Source organism: Taudactylus pleione, unplaced genomic scaffold, assembly GCF_031769625.1.
Source record: "Taudactylus pleione unplaced genomic scaffold, aTauple2 ptg000198l, whole genome shotgun sequence".
Lineage (NCBI taxonomy): Eukaryota > Metazoa > Chordata > Amphibia > Anura > Myobatrachidae > Taudactylus > Taudactylus pleione.
The window spans coordinates 12,468,987-12,488,399 of NW_028284600.1; the positions used below are offsets into that span (position 1 = coordinate 12,468,987).

General features: G+C 41.2%; 1 protein-coding gene across 1 annotated transcript in view; it reads left to right on the forward strand.

The window, feature by feature from the left end:
• Positions 1 to 19,413, forward strand: part of LOC148518871 (alpha-2-macroglobulin-like) — a 178,041-nt gene that overhangs the window by 10,346 nt on the left and 148,282 nt on the right. Inside the window, exons 2-6 of the mRNA XM_088476978.1 lie at positions 1,839 to 2,022; positions 9,280 to 9,436; positions 11,158 to 11,210; positions 11,580 to 11,600; positions 13,840 to 14,008. Coding sequence (XP_088333104.1) covers positions 1,839 to 2,022; positions 9,280 to 9,436; positions 11,158 to 11,210; positions 11,580 to 11,600; positions 13,840 to 14,008 — 584 coding nt within the window. The remainder of the gene's footprint in view (positions 1 to 1,838; positions 2,023 to 9,279; positions 9,437 to 11,157; positions 11,211 to 11,579; positions 11,601 to 13,839; positions 14,009 to 19,413) is intronic.

A 19,413-nucleotide genomic window follows, 5' to 3' on the forward strand; every position in this document is an offset into this window, starting at 1 on the left:
ATGATTATGCTAAAAACCTCTATTGATTGCAACATTTTATTGCATTTATATATATTATTAATAATTTGGAGTTGTGCACCTGAGATTTGTCTGTTTCTGTACCTGCAATTAGTCTCATCAGGTAGCACCTCCCATTATATATATAGTCAGGTTGTGCAGTCCAGAAATCTTTCCCATATACATATTAATGGTAATCACATACATTTATTAAAATTTATCATACAATACTAATTAGTAAGACATAAAAAACTAAGCAACAATAATAAGACTAAACCTCATCAGTAGACCTGTTGTGTACAGGGGATTCTAATAAAACACACGACAGTAAATCTCAGTACTTTAGTAGCAAATAGATATATTGAAAGACAATTGTATCCAATGGGGACTTGAATTGCAACAATGTACCATAAAAAGATAAAAATAGAAATGAATGCCAATTCACGGATAGATGAATAGCGTGAGCCGTGATGAAATAAAGAAAGTCCAGCACTTGATATAAATCCAAATAAGGAAACATTAATTTTGGGTCATAACTTGCAAATGTGGTTTAATAGGAGTGTGCAGTTTAGATAATGTCCGATCACACCCACTCCGAGGTTGATGTACCCACATGGAGATAGCTGGATAAGACCACGTATAGATATCTTATCACGGAGCGTCTCCAGCCCAAGCTCCACACCCGGCAAACAACCCAGCAGGTTATGTTATATTGCAATGGATACCTGTAGCAGTCCCGCTCTCTCACTCCACCGGCGGAGAAGGAACAGACGGTGTCCACCCAGCTAGCAGGGCGTATCAGCCGGATGTCTCCATGCAGTCAGCCGCAAAGTCAGCTGCGATGGTAGTCAGGTATAGTTAAGTGCAAAGGCAGCGTCCGGTCTCCGTATTGGCTGGATGGATAGGTTGAAAAATTGTCTGAGTAACTCAGTATCAAGGTGCTGGTTAATGAAAGGGGTATAAAACAACGCGTTTCGGCAAAGGCCTTTATCAAGCTGGATCACAGAAGGGCGGCAATTGGTCTGGGATGCGTAATGGAGTGGTTGGGGTCCCAGTCGGAACTCACAGCAGAGTGTACTGGGAAGAACTTTGACCCAGAGAGCCTGTTCTGGGCCTTCCACTAGTTGTATTTGGACGAGCTCACATAATAAAATTTGATAATTTGAACATTTAAACTCGGGCAACGCCAGGCACTTCCGATAGTATATATATATTTTATATACACACTGTTAATGTATGTGGTGCATGTACACATTGCATTCACATTAAACACATTACATGTGTTCAGTGCTTCCATGCTTCTCTGTGACCAGCCCTTCTTTGTGGTAATTGTGGTCAGCAGATACCTTAATGAGCTGTCCTGCTGTTACTGCCAACACCACAAGGGATTTGAGGCCCAAAATGTCATGTGGGTGAGTCTGCATTCTAGGGATGCAAATTAATATTCTACTAAAATGGACAAAGAACTCTGAAGTTCCCTTTTATCTCTGAGCAGTAAGTATGGAATAGAGGTAGACAAATAGTCTGCCTGCCCAGGTAAGTTAAGACAGGGTGGGTGTCCTTGGAGACATTGTGGCCCCTTTCATTATCTTGCTATGTGGTACTCAAGTGACACTCCAACTTGTTTCCATATAAGTTTAGCATACATTATTAGAAATAATTACATCATTAGATTACTATACAGTACATTGATATATTAATGTTCTATTGTAAATGTTGGATTATGATTTAGATTTACAGGTATTATACTTTCAATGATGCCAGAAAGAGCATAAATAATTGTGTGATTTGTCTTTGTAATGTAATTTCTTACCCATAACATTTTATTCTTATTTTATCAGAACGTATATGCTGCTGGTTCCTACTGTACTGAAGGCTGGACATGACCAGAAATTCTGCCTGCAGCTGTCCCATCTTAATGAGTCTGTTACTGCAACAGTGATTTTGCAGACAGGGCAACAGAACATAACTCTGCTAGAGAAGCACATCACAGAATCTGAGGATGACAACTGCATCTCGTTTACAGTGAGATTTAAAGATTAATGAGTGCACGGTTTTCTGTTATTATACAATATATAAAGAAGTTATTAGTACCACTTGGTCTAGATCAGCCATGGTCAAGCTGTGGCTCTCCAGCTGTTGTGAAACAACAACTTACAGCATGCTTTATCAGCTGTTCGGTAGGAGGTTATGCTGGGACTTATAGTTTTACAATGGCTGGAGAGCCACAGGTTGGCCAAGCCTGGTCTATATATAGCCATATATACTTAATTGTAGCCATCAAGTTAGCCAGGCTCACAATTTGCAGTCTGGAGGTATCTGTGAGGTATCGTCAAGTGGTGTGAACTCCAGCACAGATGGCACTGAAAATGATATAGTGTGTATTGTACGAGCAGTGGTCTCAATAAAGGTTTAAGCAAAATTCAAACTCGCCCTACTGAGGTGAGAGGTAGGTCTTAATTCAGAGCACAGATGTCCTCTTTGTGCATCAATTTTCCTAATATTTGACCATAAAATATGAAGGAGATGTATCAAGCAATGAAAATACTGGAGATGTGGAGCAGTGGAGAAGTTCCCATAGCAACCAATCAGCTTCTACCTATCATTTTGTAGAATGTACTTGATAAATGCTACCTTGACGCTGATTGGTTGCTTGGTCAACCTATACATTGGTCCACTACTAAACTCTAGCTGAATCACCCCCAACCCAGTTATCCCAAATTCATACACAACTTAATCACTGACAACACCTATAGGATTACAGTAGATCAATAGGACACAATGTAGACAAATGTACATGCTGTCATATACTGTCATATACTATTGCATTAGGTCTGTAGGCTATCTGGTAGTCAACAGGTTAAATTCACACCCTAGCATTCAATTGGTTAAAACTATCAAGTAACTCTTTACACCGACCATCGATGGTAGACAACTATTCTGGTAGTATGTGATACCTTTTTTTGTTTACCATTAGTATTTTTGGGCAAGCGCAGTAGAGAGTGCCAGCTTGGCTCTACTACTTCTGTGAAAGAGCCATTGGAGGGGTTCGGCTGTGACTGACAACTGAGTCTGTTAGGGAGACAGGCCATTCCACTCCTAGCACAACACTCTCTGTGAAATACTGGGGGTGGCGCAGGGCTGCTGGCTGACAGCATAGCAGCTCTGTTTGGCAGCAGTACTTAGTTAATGCAGAAAAAAAGAAAACCTATTGGGCCCATGGCTACCATTGATGGCTGTGCAGCAGCAACACAAAGAAAACCCACAAGGTTGCAAGTATAAATTGGCATTCTTTGCCACTGATGTGTTGACAATGATCACAAATCCCATAAACTGCCTACCGAAGCTCTTAGACGAATTTAAGATCTTTGGGGACCTCTCCAATGTCAAAGTTCACTATTCTAAATTGGTTGCCTTGAATGTTACAGCATCCTCTCACATGATAGCAAGCCTTAAAACTACCTTCCCCTTAGCCTGGCATGCCTCTCAAGTAAAATATTTGGGTATTGTTCTCACTAGAAATGTCTCTCGCCTGTTTGAGGTTAATTTTACCCCTCAGTTGGCCAAAATTCACTTGAACTTGCAGTCTTGGAAGTCTATGACTTTTTCTTGGTTCAGGAGGCTGGGTGCTCTTAAAATGAATTGCCTTTCTAAGATTCTTTATTTATTGCAGACCCTACCTATAAAAATATCTCCCAAATGATTTCTAGATGTCCAGGCTCTAATAGGGGAGTTTGTGTGGGGAGAGAGTAGGCCTCACTTGAGACTAGACTTGATGTTCAGGAATAAGGCTAGAGATGGATTGTGACTCCCTAATATTCAGGGGTATTACCAGGCCTGTCTCCTAAATAGAATTTTAGAATGGTCTAGACCAGATACAACCAAACAGTGGGTGTGAATTGAGAACCATGCACTGGCTGTCCGCATGTCTATTGCTCCTTGGCTACCGACCCTCCCTAATATCTCCCATCCCACTTTAGGACACACCTTAAATTGCTGGAAAACACTTAGAAAGTCCCCCTCAATATCTTCACTAGAGTCTTCCTATATGTCATTTATATGTAATGAATGTTTCCCTTCTGGCACTGACATTAAAAAGTGGAACTTGCCCTTGGTAGAAAATTGGTGTTATTTACAGGTTTGCCATTTCATACAATCCTTTGGTCCTTCTGGGGTCCTAGGTCTAGCTCCCGTACCTTTTGAACAACCTGATCTTCAAATGCATGTGTTGTGGAGACTCAATATAAACTAATATCCCATTGGTACATATGCCCAGACACCCTTGGGAATCGATGTGCCTAATATTTGCTGCCGCTGTTCCGATGGTCCGGTCAACCCACTGCACATTTGGTGGCAATGTCCTATACTTCAACCGTTTTGGAAAGAGGCGATTAACCCTTCTGCCAAAATTTTGGGAAATCGGCCCTTACAAATCCCATTTAGGTTGTTTCATCTTTCCTTCAGACCTATTTTGAAATATTAAAAAACCCTTGTTGTGCCACTTGAACAATGCTGCTAAATCACTAATCCCTCTATGATGGTGTTCCTTCTCTCCTCTGACAGTAATGAATTGGTTTAACAAAATTGGCTTCTATATGGAAATGGATGATATACTGACTTACGCAGATGGCGGCTTCACGTCCTTTAGATGGACTTCAAAGACTCAGTGGTCTTCAAAAACATCCTTTCCTCCAACCCCCTTTAGCTTCTGTGGGTCAAACCTCAATTGCAGGATAGTTTGGCCTCTGGATGTTGATTAATATGCCTTCATTACAGCACTGCTTTCAACTCACTCCCCTCTTTATTGGTTTTGGTTGATGCTAGTATGTAACGTCTGTCTCGGATCGACTTTTCTTGTACTCTTTCCTTTCTTTCTCTATTCTTTCTTCCTACCTCCTCACTCCCCCCCCCCCCCTCCTCTTACCCCATTGTCTATATTTTATTGTCTTCATTCATAGTTTATTATTATATATGTGGGTCTTTTTTGTTTTTCAACAGATTCACTGATGATTTTTTTTTTTTTAGATTTTTTTTTTATAGAGTTTGATATTTAATCTAGTGTATCTGCATTTTCTAATGCTCTTTCTATGATGAACCTGTTTCTGAAGCTATGTGTTTTTCCTAAGCAAAACTTTAATAAACATATTTTGCGCTAAAAAAAAAACCTCGGTGGCGGGAAATCATCTGGTTCTCTGCCATCGATAGTAAAAGTGTTCAACATCAACCATAGACCATCGATGGTTTTGAATCATCAATGGTTCATGGCCATCCCTACTCTTTGCACTCTGTTCTTCGTCCAGGTGTTAAGTAAGTAATGACTTAAATACCAGCATGGACTACACCTGACAGTTGGATATTTAGTCTGTATGAGCCCAGCAGTCATTGCTGGGTCATTAATGTTTTATGTTTGGTTTTTGCATCTCCTAGTTTTGCTGTCTGCAAGAACTTTAGATTTCAGTTTTGTTCCCTCAAGCTCCTGTTTCTGCCAAGTTAAAGAAACTCAGCCATTTACCAGGTTACCATTCTGCTATTTGTTTCTAGACTCTGTTTGCTTCTGTCCTTACTGTGGCAAGATTCCAGTAAGCAGCCTTGCCAAGTTCGTGAAATATATCTGCATTGTTTATGTATCCACATCCATGCAGTTTCCAGTAACCTGTGTCTTCTAAGTTTACCTGCTCCCTGAATCTACAATCTGTGACTTGTGGAACTGCACCCATGGGGTTCATAACAGCCATTATCGGATATGATTCAGTGTGAATCTCATCATCAGGCTCCAAGTGGTAGCAGAGGACAGCTGTGAGGGAATTTTGGGAGAATTTCCTATTTATGTGCATCCAGAAGAGCCACCGAGATTCAGAAGTCTCCCATTTGTGCCAGGAGAGTGGGCATGTAAGGAATACACTCACATTTTGATTGAGTGCACAACCTACATGAAAATAGTAGTGAGGTAATAAAGAGCCATTGGAGGATAAATATTGATTTTTGTAAAAAATCTTTGTTCTGAAAGCAATTAAGACCATATATGTGCAATATAAAATGTTACTATATAGTATGAGCTCACAAGACTAAAGTTTGGGTCCAATTAAAGTTATACAACTCCTGGCAGTCAAGTTGACCATATATGAACAGGAGTTTTCTTAAGTCCTCATTTGCATCAGAAACTGATCTAATAATAATAATAATTTTATTCATACAGAACTTTTCTCCAATAGGACTCAATGTCCCCCATTAGCTTTCTATGCAATTAACTCCACACATCCTCAGAAATAAGTGATTCCCTTGAGCATGGTTTGGGGAAATTGGTCATTCTGCTATGAATTTGATCCACTTTTGAAGTTATGTTTTTACTTTTATAGCAGTTTAATAAGTACCTTATTGGTGTGTCTGATTATAATCATGATTAAGCTCTTCTTAAAGAGTATGTATAAAACAAAAGAGTTCAAAGGTTGCACACAGGAGATAGTGATTCATCCCATGCAGGTGTTTATTGCAAGCACACAAGTGTAACAATTAGTGTCAATTATCCAGAATTTAAATGCAGACATAGGGCTTGATTCAAAGGTTATCGCTAATGCCACTGTCACTGTCTTTTTCAGCAGTGCAACTGCTGAAATATGGTAACATTGGATCCCAGAAGACATACTAGGGGGGTGAGGTCATGGTCGGACCTCCCGTTGGTGTATCCTGGGTAGACTTTTGACCTGGGGACGCTGGGCAGAACCTTGACCCAGGGAGCCTGTTCTGGGCCTTCCACTGGATGGATTTAGAAGAAAACTTCAGAGTGGTAACATTGGATCCTAGAAGACATACTAGGGAAGTTGAGTTCCTGGTTGGACATCCCATTGGTGTATGCTGAGCAGAACTTTGACCCGGGAGCCTGTCCTGGGTCTTCCACTGGATGGATTTGAATGTAAATTATCCAGTATTTAAATGCAGACATAAGGCTCGATTCAAAGGTTATCGCTAATGCCACTGTGACTGTCTTTTTCAGCAGTGCAAATGCTGAAATACGGTAACATTGGATCCCAGAAGACACACTAGGGGAGTGAAGTCTCGGTCGGACCTCCCGTAGGTGTACGCTGGGTAGACTTTTGACCTGGGGATGCTGGGCAGAACTTTGACCCAGGGAGCCTGTTCTGGGTCTTCCACTGGATGGATTTGGATGGAAACTTCACAATGGGGTGGTAATTGGTCTAGAATGCCTAATGGAGGTGGTAGGGGTCCCAGTCGGACCTCATGGTGGAGAGTGCTGGACAGAACTTTGACCCAGGGAGCCTGTTCTGAGCCTTCCACTGGATGGATTTAGATGACATCACATAATAAAACGTAATAACTTGAAGATTTAAAGCCGGGCAACGCCGGGCACTTCAGCTAGTACTGTATAAAATTGATATATAGAGGATATTGTTTTTCTGTGATAATTAGATATTATAGTACAGGTTTTTTTCATGCAAATATCTAAATTAATTTATTACACATCAATATAATTTATTGGCTGATGTAGATCTGCTGCTATGACTTAAGAAGTTTCAGCTATACTGTATGATTTAATGATCCTCATGCGGGTGATTCATCAACATTAACAATATATAGATTTGTATTATTCCCTAGTCAACACATTTTTGTATTGTGGGAATACTCAATTATCCATAATGATTACCATGCGGGCAATACAGTGGTATCGGTTCTCTTAAAAAGGAATTCATTTTTGTTGCCTATAATTCCTCCTTTATCGATAATTAATGTCATTACAAGTCCCCTTCTAACTATTGTCAAGCTATCTGTAGCCTTTGTGAAACCAAAGTCAGTCAAATTAGAGATGTCTAAGCACCTCCTCCTTGTTATGTCATCTGTAGCAAAATCATGCAAGTGCTTCATCCAAAAAAGGCAAAATACCCCAAATGTAACTATTTTGCTTTTAAAAAGAATACAGTACCCCAAATCTCTACTGCTTGATAACACAGAAACATAGAAATTGACGGCAGATAAGAACCACTTGGCCCATCTAGTCTGCCCCATTTTTAAACATATTGTTATCTCAACCCTTATTGATCCTTACTTCTTCTGAAGGATATCCTTATGTCTATCCCATGCATATTTAAATTGCTCTACTGTCTTAGCCTCTACCACCTCTGATGGGAGGCTATTCCACTTGTCCACTATCCTTTCTGTGAAGTAATTTTTCCTCAAATTTCCCCTGAAACTACCACCCTCCAGTTTCAGAACATGTCCTCTTGTTCTAATACTTCTTTCTTTGAAGAATGTCTCCTTCCTTTACCTTATTAAAACCCTTTATATATTTGAACGATTCTATCATGTCCCCCCTTTCCCTTCTCTGCTCCAAACTATACATATTAAGATTTTTTAGTCTTTCCTGGTACGTTTTGTGGTGTAGACCTTGCACCATTTTAGTTGCCCTTCTTTGTACAGTCTCTAATATAATATCCTTCTGGAGATATGGCCTCCAGAACTGAACACAGTAATCGAGATGAGGACGTACCAATGACCTATACAGTTGTATTATCACTTCTTTCTTTCTGCTACTGATTCCTCTCCCTATGCAACCAAGCATCTGACTTGCCTTTCTCATTGCTTTGTTACAATGTTTTCTTGCCTTTATGTCACCTGAAATAGTGACTCCTAGATCCCTTTCCTCTTCAGTAGTTTCCAGTATAGTGCCATTAATACTATATTTAGCCTTTGGATTTTTGAGACCCAAGTGCATGATCTTGCATTTTTTGGCATTAAACTGTAGTTGCCACGTTCTTGATCATTCCACTAGTCTACCTAGATCATCAATAATTTGTTTTACCCTTCCTGGTGTGTCTACCCTGTTGCATACCTTTATGTCATCTGCAAAAAGGCATAGTTTCCCTTCAATACCATTTGCAATGTCACAAATAAAGATATTAAAAAGCACTGGTCCAAGTACAGATCCCTGAGGTACACATTTTCCTCTGGAGACTGCACTCTGTTTACTACAACTCTCTGTTTCCTATCCTGCAGCGATGATCTTATCCATTCAACTATCTTTGTATCCAATCCCATGCTTTACAGTTTATTTAATAGTCTGCGATGTGGTCCTGATACTCACACAAAATAAGTATGATGTGATTAAACAAAAAAGTCAGCACTTTTAGTGACCCTGAATTCAAACCCTTTCATCTCTTCTATAAAAAAAAAAAATTCATGGTAATGTTTAATCAGCACTTACACTCTTCTACCAGTTGTTTTATTCTCTATTTTTTTTATAAGTGTTGTTGCTGTTTTGTGTCCTATTAGACCCCAGAGACAGTCAGCGCGAAAGTTGGGTACATCACACTGGACGCTGTGGGTGACTCTCTGCACTTCCAGACTAGGAGAAGTGTCCTTATCAAGCCTGTACAAAATCTGGTGTTCTTCCAGACTGATAAACCTATCTACAAGCCTGGACAGAAAGGTGACACCATTGTGATCTGCAGCTAATGTGTAACTGGATGATATTAGGATTTCTGACATTGGATGGGATGTACTAAACATTGCATATGCGATGCGCTGCATCCCGCCTGTAATTGGATACATACCGAGGTTGATTACTACAGTATTTACCTAAAATATCGCAAAGACAGCTCTCCCGATAAGAGCTGTCTTTTGCGATGGCTCCTGACAGAGGGACTTCCGGTTTTAACACCCAGAAGTTCCTCTAGCATTCTTCTGCACATGCGCAGAAAGCTGCAGGCCTCGAAGGGGGGAGGGGGTCGATGGGAGAGATACGATTGGATCCCTCCCAATGGGGGACTGTCCCGATAAGAATCCCATAGGCTTCTATTGGGTAACACAACCTGAAGGTGCTTTGTACATATGGTGAATGCAGTAAAATCAACAAAAACTGCATTTTAGATTGTTTTACCACATTTTTCCCTTTAGTACATACCGCCCATTGACACAAATTAGAAAATTGACATTGCAAAAAAGGTTGAAATACATACAGAAATTAGTAATGAATACAATATAAATACAACAGATGCCATCTTTTTAAACATAATTATAAATATCAGATGTTCTTGCGGGTTGGGTATGAAATCCCAGCTGTCGGGTTGCCGCTGTTCAGAATACTGACAGCGACAGCCAGAATCCCGACACCCATAGGAAGAAATGTTAAGTACTTTTTGGACCACTACCCAAACACCCCCTCCCCGGTGCCTAAGCCTAACCTCCCCCCCAGTGCCTAAAACTAACCTCCCCCTTAGTGCTTAAACCTAACCTCCTCCTCCCCGCACTCTAATCCTAAAACTACCTCCCCGGTACCTAACCCTAACCCTCCACCTAATGACTAACCCTAACCCTGCTACCCAACCCTAACCTCCCCCTAACACCCCGATACTTACCTTCTGGATGCCAGCGGTCGGGATACTGGTGCCAGGATCCCGACCTGTCGGGATTTCTGTGCCGATCTTCTCACCGTCAGCATCCCACACGCCGGGATGCCGACTACATCCCGTCCTACCCTAGTGCTGATGACACTGTGGTCGTATTAGAGATGAGCTGTTTGGTTTAGCTGAACTTTTCCTGAACTTTGAGGTTCCACGTCGAAACTGAGTCCTGGTTTGCCACCAGGTGTAGAACAACATGATTTGCAGGAGTGGGTGCGGCAGGCTCATGATGACAAAATTAACTATGTATCGAGTCATCAAGTGCTACTCTTTGGGGGTACAGGAGAGCCCCTTAAGAACTCTCCAAATTTGTAAGTCTCTTGAACTCTCTGGTAGGCACATATGAGATATTTGGTGTCACTTAAAATCTTAACACCCAGTGATTGTGGTAACTACAAAAGTAGTTGTTATCTCTTCAATATTCTCCTTCTAAAATCAATAAAATAACAATAAAGAGGATGCATTAGTACTATAGGGGGTATATTTTCTAAAGTGCAGGTTTTTCAAAGTCAGATGTTGCCCATAGCAACCAATCAAAAACTAGCTATTATCTTCTAGAAGGTGCTAGATAAATGATAGGTATTTATTTATTATTATCAGTTATTTATATAACGCACATACAGTATTCCGCAGTGCTTTACAGAGAATATTTGCCCATTCACAAAAGTTATTGATAGATTTTGTATGGGAAGAGAAGAGCCGTGAACTCTGCCTGTAGTGAATTCACTGTGTTTCTCACTTTCTATAGTCCAATTCCGTGTTGTGTCCCTGGATGAAACTTTTCACACGAAAATTGAGAAGGTATATTCAACATTTATACTTAGAGCTTTGTATGCTTGTATACAGGTCTTATACATAATGCTTTGTAAGTATGCATCTGTACTATGTCCAGCCATTTCAAGCCAATTTGGGCTTAAGTGTCAAAATGCCATGTGTGGCATCAGCTTGGTGCCTGATCTGGCCCTGGCTTGAATGCAACACCGGTAACAAGTTTCCTTGTGACCCGGGTATTACACTTATGCCTATGCTGAGATGACACATGGGTCTGTTACTCCGTTCTCTCAGGGCAAAGATAAGGAAGAATGCTATTTTACCTTAAGAAATATATTTATTTTGGCATTTCCTCTTTTCAATTCTTTGCGCTAACGCGTTTCTTACTTTCTCTTTCAGTTTCCTGTGATTTATATTGAGGTAAGAATTATGTACTTTTTTAGGAAAGAAATTTAATTGAACAATTTCTTAGTTAGCACTATTTACATGTCTTATTTACTAACCAGATACATTTTTTTTCATAGAGTTGTCATCTTTTTTTCAGACCATTTTATAAAACATTTCCTGCTGACCAGCATCGCCATTCCCCTGTTATTATGTTATTCCAAAATGTCATCTGGAGCCACCACTGATAATGGGCATTTAGAAGTGTGGTGTTACGCATAGAATTATCCCCCCTTCCACCACATTGTTTAATGTTGCAATTTGCGGCATCAGGCATGGAAAGGTGTGATTCATTGCAAATTACGCTATCAAGCCATGGACCACCCACTTCACTGGCAGTATCTATAGGCTGGTCTGATCTCCCTGGAGTTAGGGAGGGTTCCCCAAAATTTGGAAGTGTCCCTAGCAGGGGTGTAGTGAGGGTGGTTCCAGTAGAGCATGAGCTCCGGGAGCCAAAACAGACAGAGGGCGCCATCCAAGGCTCTGGAATTCATGGGATGCTGCACAGTATGACACGCCTGTTAGTTTTATCTCGGTTTGTTTGCTCTATATCCTAAATAAGTTACGGACCTGAGATCCGTGTCTACATTTCATGCTCCCCCAAGCTGCCCAGATTTCCTCCCCTCCGACCCTCCCTCTTCTATGATCATCTTCTGTCACCTCCCCTTTCCTGTCAGATTGATTACATTCAATTCTCACCTCTTTAATTCCCTCCCCTCTCTACCATGTGATCAGCTATTTGCCCCTGCCCTCTCCTTCTTATTGGCTTCTGTTACTACCTCTCACCTCTCCTTTTCTTAATGGCTACTGTCACTGGCCCTCTCTGATTGGCTTTGCCCTTCCCCTCTCCTTTCTTATTGGCTTCTGTCATCACCCCTATCCTCTTTCTTATTGGCTTCTGTCACTGGCTTTGCCCTTTGCCTTCTCCTTTCTTATTGGCTTCTGTTCTCCCCTCTCTTATAAGTACTTTCCTCTCTCCTCTCCTGTTTGATCCCCTCCTAAAGGAAGTGCTCCCAGGCATGACCACAAAGTGTTATTTTAAAGGTCTTTTAAAATATATTAGGAGACCTGAAATAATAATAATGGTGGTAGAACAGGACATGATTAGTAGTACTCACATTTATATAGGTGTAATGTATATTTGCAAAGTAGGAGCATAGCTGAGAAGGGAGCTTCCCATAGGTGTTCTCTCTCCAGTGACAGCTGTTTGGGACAGTAATTGCAGTAATAAGCTGTGCACCCTGTGGAATCTCTCTCTAACACGTGTACTCTGTCATTATAAGTAAAATGAACAGAATATATAATACAATCGCCTCTATTGACTGATAACAATGATTCAAAGGAGATAAACGTCAGATCCTAGGTGCTATACATAAATAAAGCGGTGCCAAAGGAGCTATCCCTTAATGTCAGATAGTGTATCACCGAAGCGTTCTATTCCACCAATGGGACCTCAATGCCCAGCATGATACTGCCACTGTTTGCTGTTTTTCTCTTCACTTCAGTATTCCCCCGCAGGCTGGGCATACCCCACTGGCACAGGGCCTGATTCAGAGACGGACGCTCTGACAGAGCACTCGCTCTGAATCAGGGCGCTTTTTTTTTTTTTTTGGAGCGGTCACATGGCCGCTCGCATAGCTATGGGTGACCACCCACAGCTATAGCGAGCGGCCAGGTTGATGGTCGCGATGGTCTAGACCATCGCGACCATCGGTCTTGCGACAAGACCCTTGTAGTAGGGTCTTGTGGCCGCAAACCCCAGTGAGCATCTGGCTCTAATAGAGCCGGAAGCTCTCCCACTGACATCACTGGTGATGTCAGTGGGGCCGCCCACAAATGGCAGGCGTTCACTTGGGAACGCCTGCATTTGTGAAGCCACCCCCCGGCCACGCCTACCAAACGGGGCGAGCTGTCAATCACCATTGACAGCTCGCCCCCTTTGGTGCAAGACCCGGAGCACCCGTCAGGCCCACAGTTCAGTACAGGGAGGGGGCGCTATGACATGCACTGTCTCCAGGCGCCATGGTTCCATGCTACTCCTCTGGTCCCTAGACATTCCCAGGAGAGTGGGCAAATATGGAGTAATTCACACTTTGTACATTATTACAGGTTATGTTCACACTTATTTTTCAATTCTTTTATATGCACAATCTAATAGGCAAAACCTTATGAAAATGTAAACTTGATGGAGTGAAGCACAATTACATTTTTTCAGGATCCTCAGAGAAACCGTATTAGCCAGTGGCTGAATGTGGAAACAACTAGAGGAATTGCACAGGAATCATTCCTTCTCGCCTCCGAACCCCTGCTGGGGACCTACAAACTGGTCGCACAGAGAATAAAGGGCACGCAGACTGAGCACACGTTTAGTGTGGAGGAATATGGTACGTTTAGCCTGACATATTCAGCTTTATGGTGCGCACACACGGTACGATTAAAATGGTCGATATGAACGATAACGATATCGATCTTATCGTTCATATTGTGCATTTTTCAGTGCCCAATGACCTGCGATGCGCGGGCGCGTATGGGCGATAACGATATCGTCCATCGCCCGTGCATGCAGGCCAACCTGGTCGATATCGACCAGGTTACTATAGGGACCCGCGATAGTTTATAGCGGGTCATTGGCCATCGTTGGTGGGTTTGTGGTGTGCTGGATGATCGATATCAATCATCCAGCACACCCGGCAGATCGTTCAACGATATCGTTATCTTTGACGATCGTCCCGTGTGTATGCACCATTAGATACATACAGTAGTGCTGTACAGAATCCAGGAAGAAATCCTGTATATTCTATTTTTCTTATGTTTTTACACATTTTAAACTGATTGTAAACTGAACCCTTACACACTATTTATCTATTGCTAAGAAACTGCTTTTCATAAAACATTTATAAAAGTTAATTCCTCTATAGTGACAATATAAGTTTTCATTTATTTGGAATGCACTGTATTTAAAACACAGTGGGGTATATTTACTAAAGTGAGAGTTTTTAGAAGTGGAGATGTTGCCCATAGTCACCAATCAGATTCTAGCTATTATCTTCTAGAAGGTGCTAGTTAAGTGTTAAGTAGAATCTGATTGATTGCTATGGGCAACATCTCCACTTCTAAGTAAAAAGTAAATATAGAGGGGAATTCAATTAGGTGCGAAGTGCAAGTACGCTGCAACAAATTCTGTCTCTCGCCTTGTTCGCCTCCTAAAAATGAGATTTTTTTTTTTTAATTCGCCTAAGTCAATTCCCCCAAAATTTGCCTATGTCGAATGCGAAAACAGCAACCTTTGGCGCCGGCGGGAATTGTATCAGTTCTCTTCCCAGGGAGAATTTGGCGCTCTTTTCGCCAGTATATAAGCAAATTCGAGGTGCGTCAGCTTTTTCTGCAGTAGGAGATGGCTACAGTATGTCCACTCAGCAGCAATCCAGCTCTCCAGCGTCAGATGAAGATGAGGATTACCATCCTCCACCTCCTGACAAAGAGAAGAGGAAGAAACAGCAGTTTCTAGTTACAGGTGAGTGGTTTTATTTACCGGTCTAATGTTATATGTATTTACTGGTCTAATGTTATATGATGTACTTATATGTGTGGCTAGCACTTTTAAGGTTGTGTTCATCCTGCTTTATTTTGTTTTTTATTTTTGCAATGGGAAAGCATTCTTTTTTTGTTGTTGTTTGTTTTGGGTTATATGGTCTGTCTGTTTTGCGAGCCACATGTGTGATGTTAGTTAGTTAGCTAGATAGATATATTTATGTTCAGTGGTGTAACTAGGGCTGATCCTAGTCCTATATTATTCTGCACAGGTCATATGGTCAGATGGCTTTTCCTATTATTGTATTCTAATGTTGTGCTGGTTATAAGGTGAGACGGCTGATCCTAGTCCTGTATGGTGTGCTGGTCATTGCAGTGGCCAGGGGCCATTGGCAGGCAGGTAGGTGCAAGATCTTGGGCACTTCTGCGTGTGGTGAATGTGTTTGTGCATTTGAAATGGGGGTGTGGTGTATGTAAACGGTGCGTATATTTATATAGTGGCCAGTCCCCAAGTGCCTGCGGTAACTGTAAATGGATTCCAGGTTCATTTGCGTTACAACTATTCACTGGCGGTGACTGCCGCACTGCCAATTTAACCACCCTTATGACACGGCGTATCGTGGATGAAGAAGGCATGCAGGTTGTCTGAACGGGCTGCCACATGTGCTTTCTGCCCTTTTCGAAATAGGGCAGGGCGTGGCAGCAGGCTGAAACAGCCTAGTTGGAAATGCTACATATGGTCAGATGGTTGATTCTACTTTTGTATTATTATGCTATGCTAGTTATATGGTCAGCAATACACTTGGCTTCCCTGCGCCCAGTGCCGTCCTGTGTTGCCAAGCCATGCCCCTTTCTTCCACCTGGGCGCTGACCCCATAGCCCTATGCAAAGGGTGGGAGGCGGGCTTAGGCTAGCCAGTGCCTGGAGGCGACAGTTCTTTTAACACACACATCGTTGACGGCGCAGCAGCGTTCTTGTGTTTCAGCATCCAGACTATCATTGGCTGCTGTGCCCACGGCTAAACACCGGCCTTGATCTCACTTATGAGCTCAGCTTTTTGGCTCCTGTAGTGGGTGATATGAGAGACGTCATGTGTAGAGTGCGTCAGCAGGGGAAAAGAGAGAGTAGCGTGCAGTGGTGGTGTGGAGCTGCAGCTGGTATTCTGAAAAATATTTTTTTTAAATGTTACTGTTGTCTGCACTACTGGGGGCACTGCATGAAGGGGGCTCAGCTGGGTGTGTACTACAACAGGGGGTATGCATGGTGGGGGGACCCCTCCTGTGGGCAATGCATAAGAGTGTGGCGAGCACTTCTAGGGACAAAACCATTGGGTGTTGACCTAAACGGGGGCACTACTGGGGGGACTACTACAGGGGGCACTGCATAGGGGGGACTACTACTTTGGGCACTGCATAGGGGGTACTACTACTAGGGGCACTGTATAGGGGGATTACTACTGGGGACTACTACTGAGGGCAATGCATAGGCAGACTACTACTGTGGGCACTGCATAAGGGGGACTACTACTGGGGGCAATGCATAGGGGGACTACGACGGTGAGCAGTGCATAGGGGGTACTATATAAACAGCGCTGCTTTCACAATGTTAAAGGAATTTGAAAGGAAGATTTCTCACCCATTCTGAAGTGTCCACACTCATTTATAAGTTTGTCTGTGCTTTTTTTAGGGATCACGTGCCTTTTGCGTGGGCTAGAGGTGGTTTTGGGGCAGGGTACATTTTTATTATTCCCCTTGCATGTAAAAATTCTAGGTATGTAACTGATTTTTCCTAAGGCATATATTTAAAAAAAATTTCCAAAGGTTTTTTTGCTTTGTATTTTTAAAATGTGTACTCAATTGTAAAAATGTACTTAATCTAATAATATGGAAATGTAACATTTTTTTGTCTTATTTTATATGTGTTTTTAGGTGTTATGTTAGATGTGTTCAATTTTTACATACATATGTTCCATATTTATTATTTGTTCTTAGGCCATGAAAAGATTTTTATGGTACTTATTTACAATTGATAGATTTTAAATCAGATATGTTTTGTTTGCACTTTCTGCACATGCTCACTTTATGGCACTTGAGAGTGCTCTGATCTGATTCTATTGTTTAAAAATTTCACTAAGTTGCTAACCACTACGTTTAACAGATTGAGCTGATACCCCATTGATGTGGGGGGTTCTCATCGATTTACATACACTTTCACTTTACTATTTGGTATAACATTTTACTGTGTATGTTTAGGTAAGGTCTACTTTATTGTGAACAAATATAATTAATATTCATAGGTCAGGAATTGCAAATTGTAGTTGACACCCCGGAAAATATTTTTGAGCGTTTTCCAATATCGTCACCATGTAAGTGTATAGAATATTTTTTTTTTCTTCCTTAAATATTATTTATTAGAAGAATAACATAAAAATAACAGAGACCATAGTAATCAGTAATCTCAAAATTATCACTTGAAAAAAGATCCGTGTCTCATAAAATAGAAATAGAAATTGTGATCCATTTTTCAATTTAACACAAAAAAAAATATAAATCATACATTATTGAATAAAAAGAAAAAAACACAAAAATTGTTAAATAGAAATAAATACATTTTTTTTTAAAGAAATAGAAAAAATTCCTGTGGTGGGACCTAAAAACCGAAAATAAACATACACATATATGTATATACAGATCTTATAAATACATATAGAAACTCATACATATGCTAATATAAATAACTTGTCACAGGGCAAAAGGGGAGGGAGCAGAATGAGAAGCTAACCATGGGCCCCAAATCTTATCAAAAGAATTAGAGAAATGGTTAATGATACTAGTCATATACTCCATACGATAAATATACCAAATACGGGCTAAAATGGACTGCATAGAAGGAGAATCAAGCTTTTTCCAATCTGCAGCTAGCTGACATTTGTTGCATTAACAATATGGCGCATCAGTTTGTTTTGGTGCCTAGTCAGCGTGGGAAGATCTAATGGGAGAAGAATATACTTAGGGTCATAAGGGATGGGTATATTGAGCAAGCGATGTACAAGGCCAATGACCTCCTTCCAAAGACCTACTATCTTAGGGCAAGTGCACCAGATGTGAAAAAAGGTGCCCTCAGCGGTACAGCCTCTCCAGCACCTATCTGATGTACCAGGATACATTCTGCACAATCGAGAGGGAACATAATAACATCTATATAATAGTTTGTACGTATTCTCCTTAATTTTAACACATATGGAGCTAGAAGTAGCATTATCCCAGATCTCGACCCATTCCTCATCATATAAAGAGGTACCCAAGTCCACTTCCCAAGCCCTTTCATGCATTGTATATAGGGAGGAACTTAGACCTCTAGTTGAGGAGCGTCCCAAACATAGAACTTCTAAGTTGGAAAGGGATCTGTTAATTAGAAGGTGTTTCACCTTTGAATGGAAATGCCTAAGTTGCAAAACTTGGAAAAAAAAGGGCCATATCTCCTGAATCTGAGAAAATTGGGGAAAGCTTAAATCCTTTGTGATGTCATTTAAATAGAGGATGCTCCTCTCCCTCCATGGATAAAAAGAAGTCTTGTTTTTACCCAGAGGAAAATTGGGATTATGAAAAATTGGGATAATAGGAGAAGGACTGGGGGCCAGACCAAATTTCCTATTAGCGTAGTTCCCAAACAAATAGCAAACGGGATACAATCGGATGAGAAGTGACGTTCTTTGGTCTACGTGGCCTCGGGAGCCAGAGGAGAGAGGAGACCATGGAAAGACCCAATTCAGCAGCCTCAATAGCAACCCAAACCTTCCCAGCGCCAGGATTATACCACTGCACACATTGAGCAAGTTGCCTGGCTAAATAATATCATTTGAAGTCAGGTATACTTAACCCTCCACTATGTGTGGGACATTGCAATAAGTTCAATCACACCCGAGGATGTTTGTTTGCCCAAATGAATCGTGAGGTATGGAACTGTAAATATTTGAAAACATAGGGAGGGATGAAAATAGGGAGAGTCTGAAAAAGGTAAAGTATACGAGGGAGCACATTCATTTTAACAGAGTTCACTCTGCCTATCCATGAAATAAAGTGACTAGACCAAGAATTCAAGTCTGATTTTATCTGGTCTAAGATACAGGGAAAATTTGCTTGGAATAATTGGTGGTGACGATGTTTCAGAAAAATACCTAGATATTTGATTTTTTGTTTATGCCAATTAAATGGGAAAGTTGTTTCCATAGAGATATTTGTTGACCCAGGAATATAGA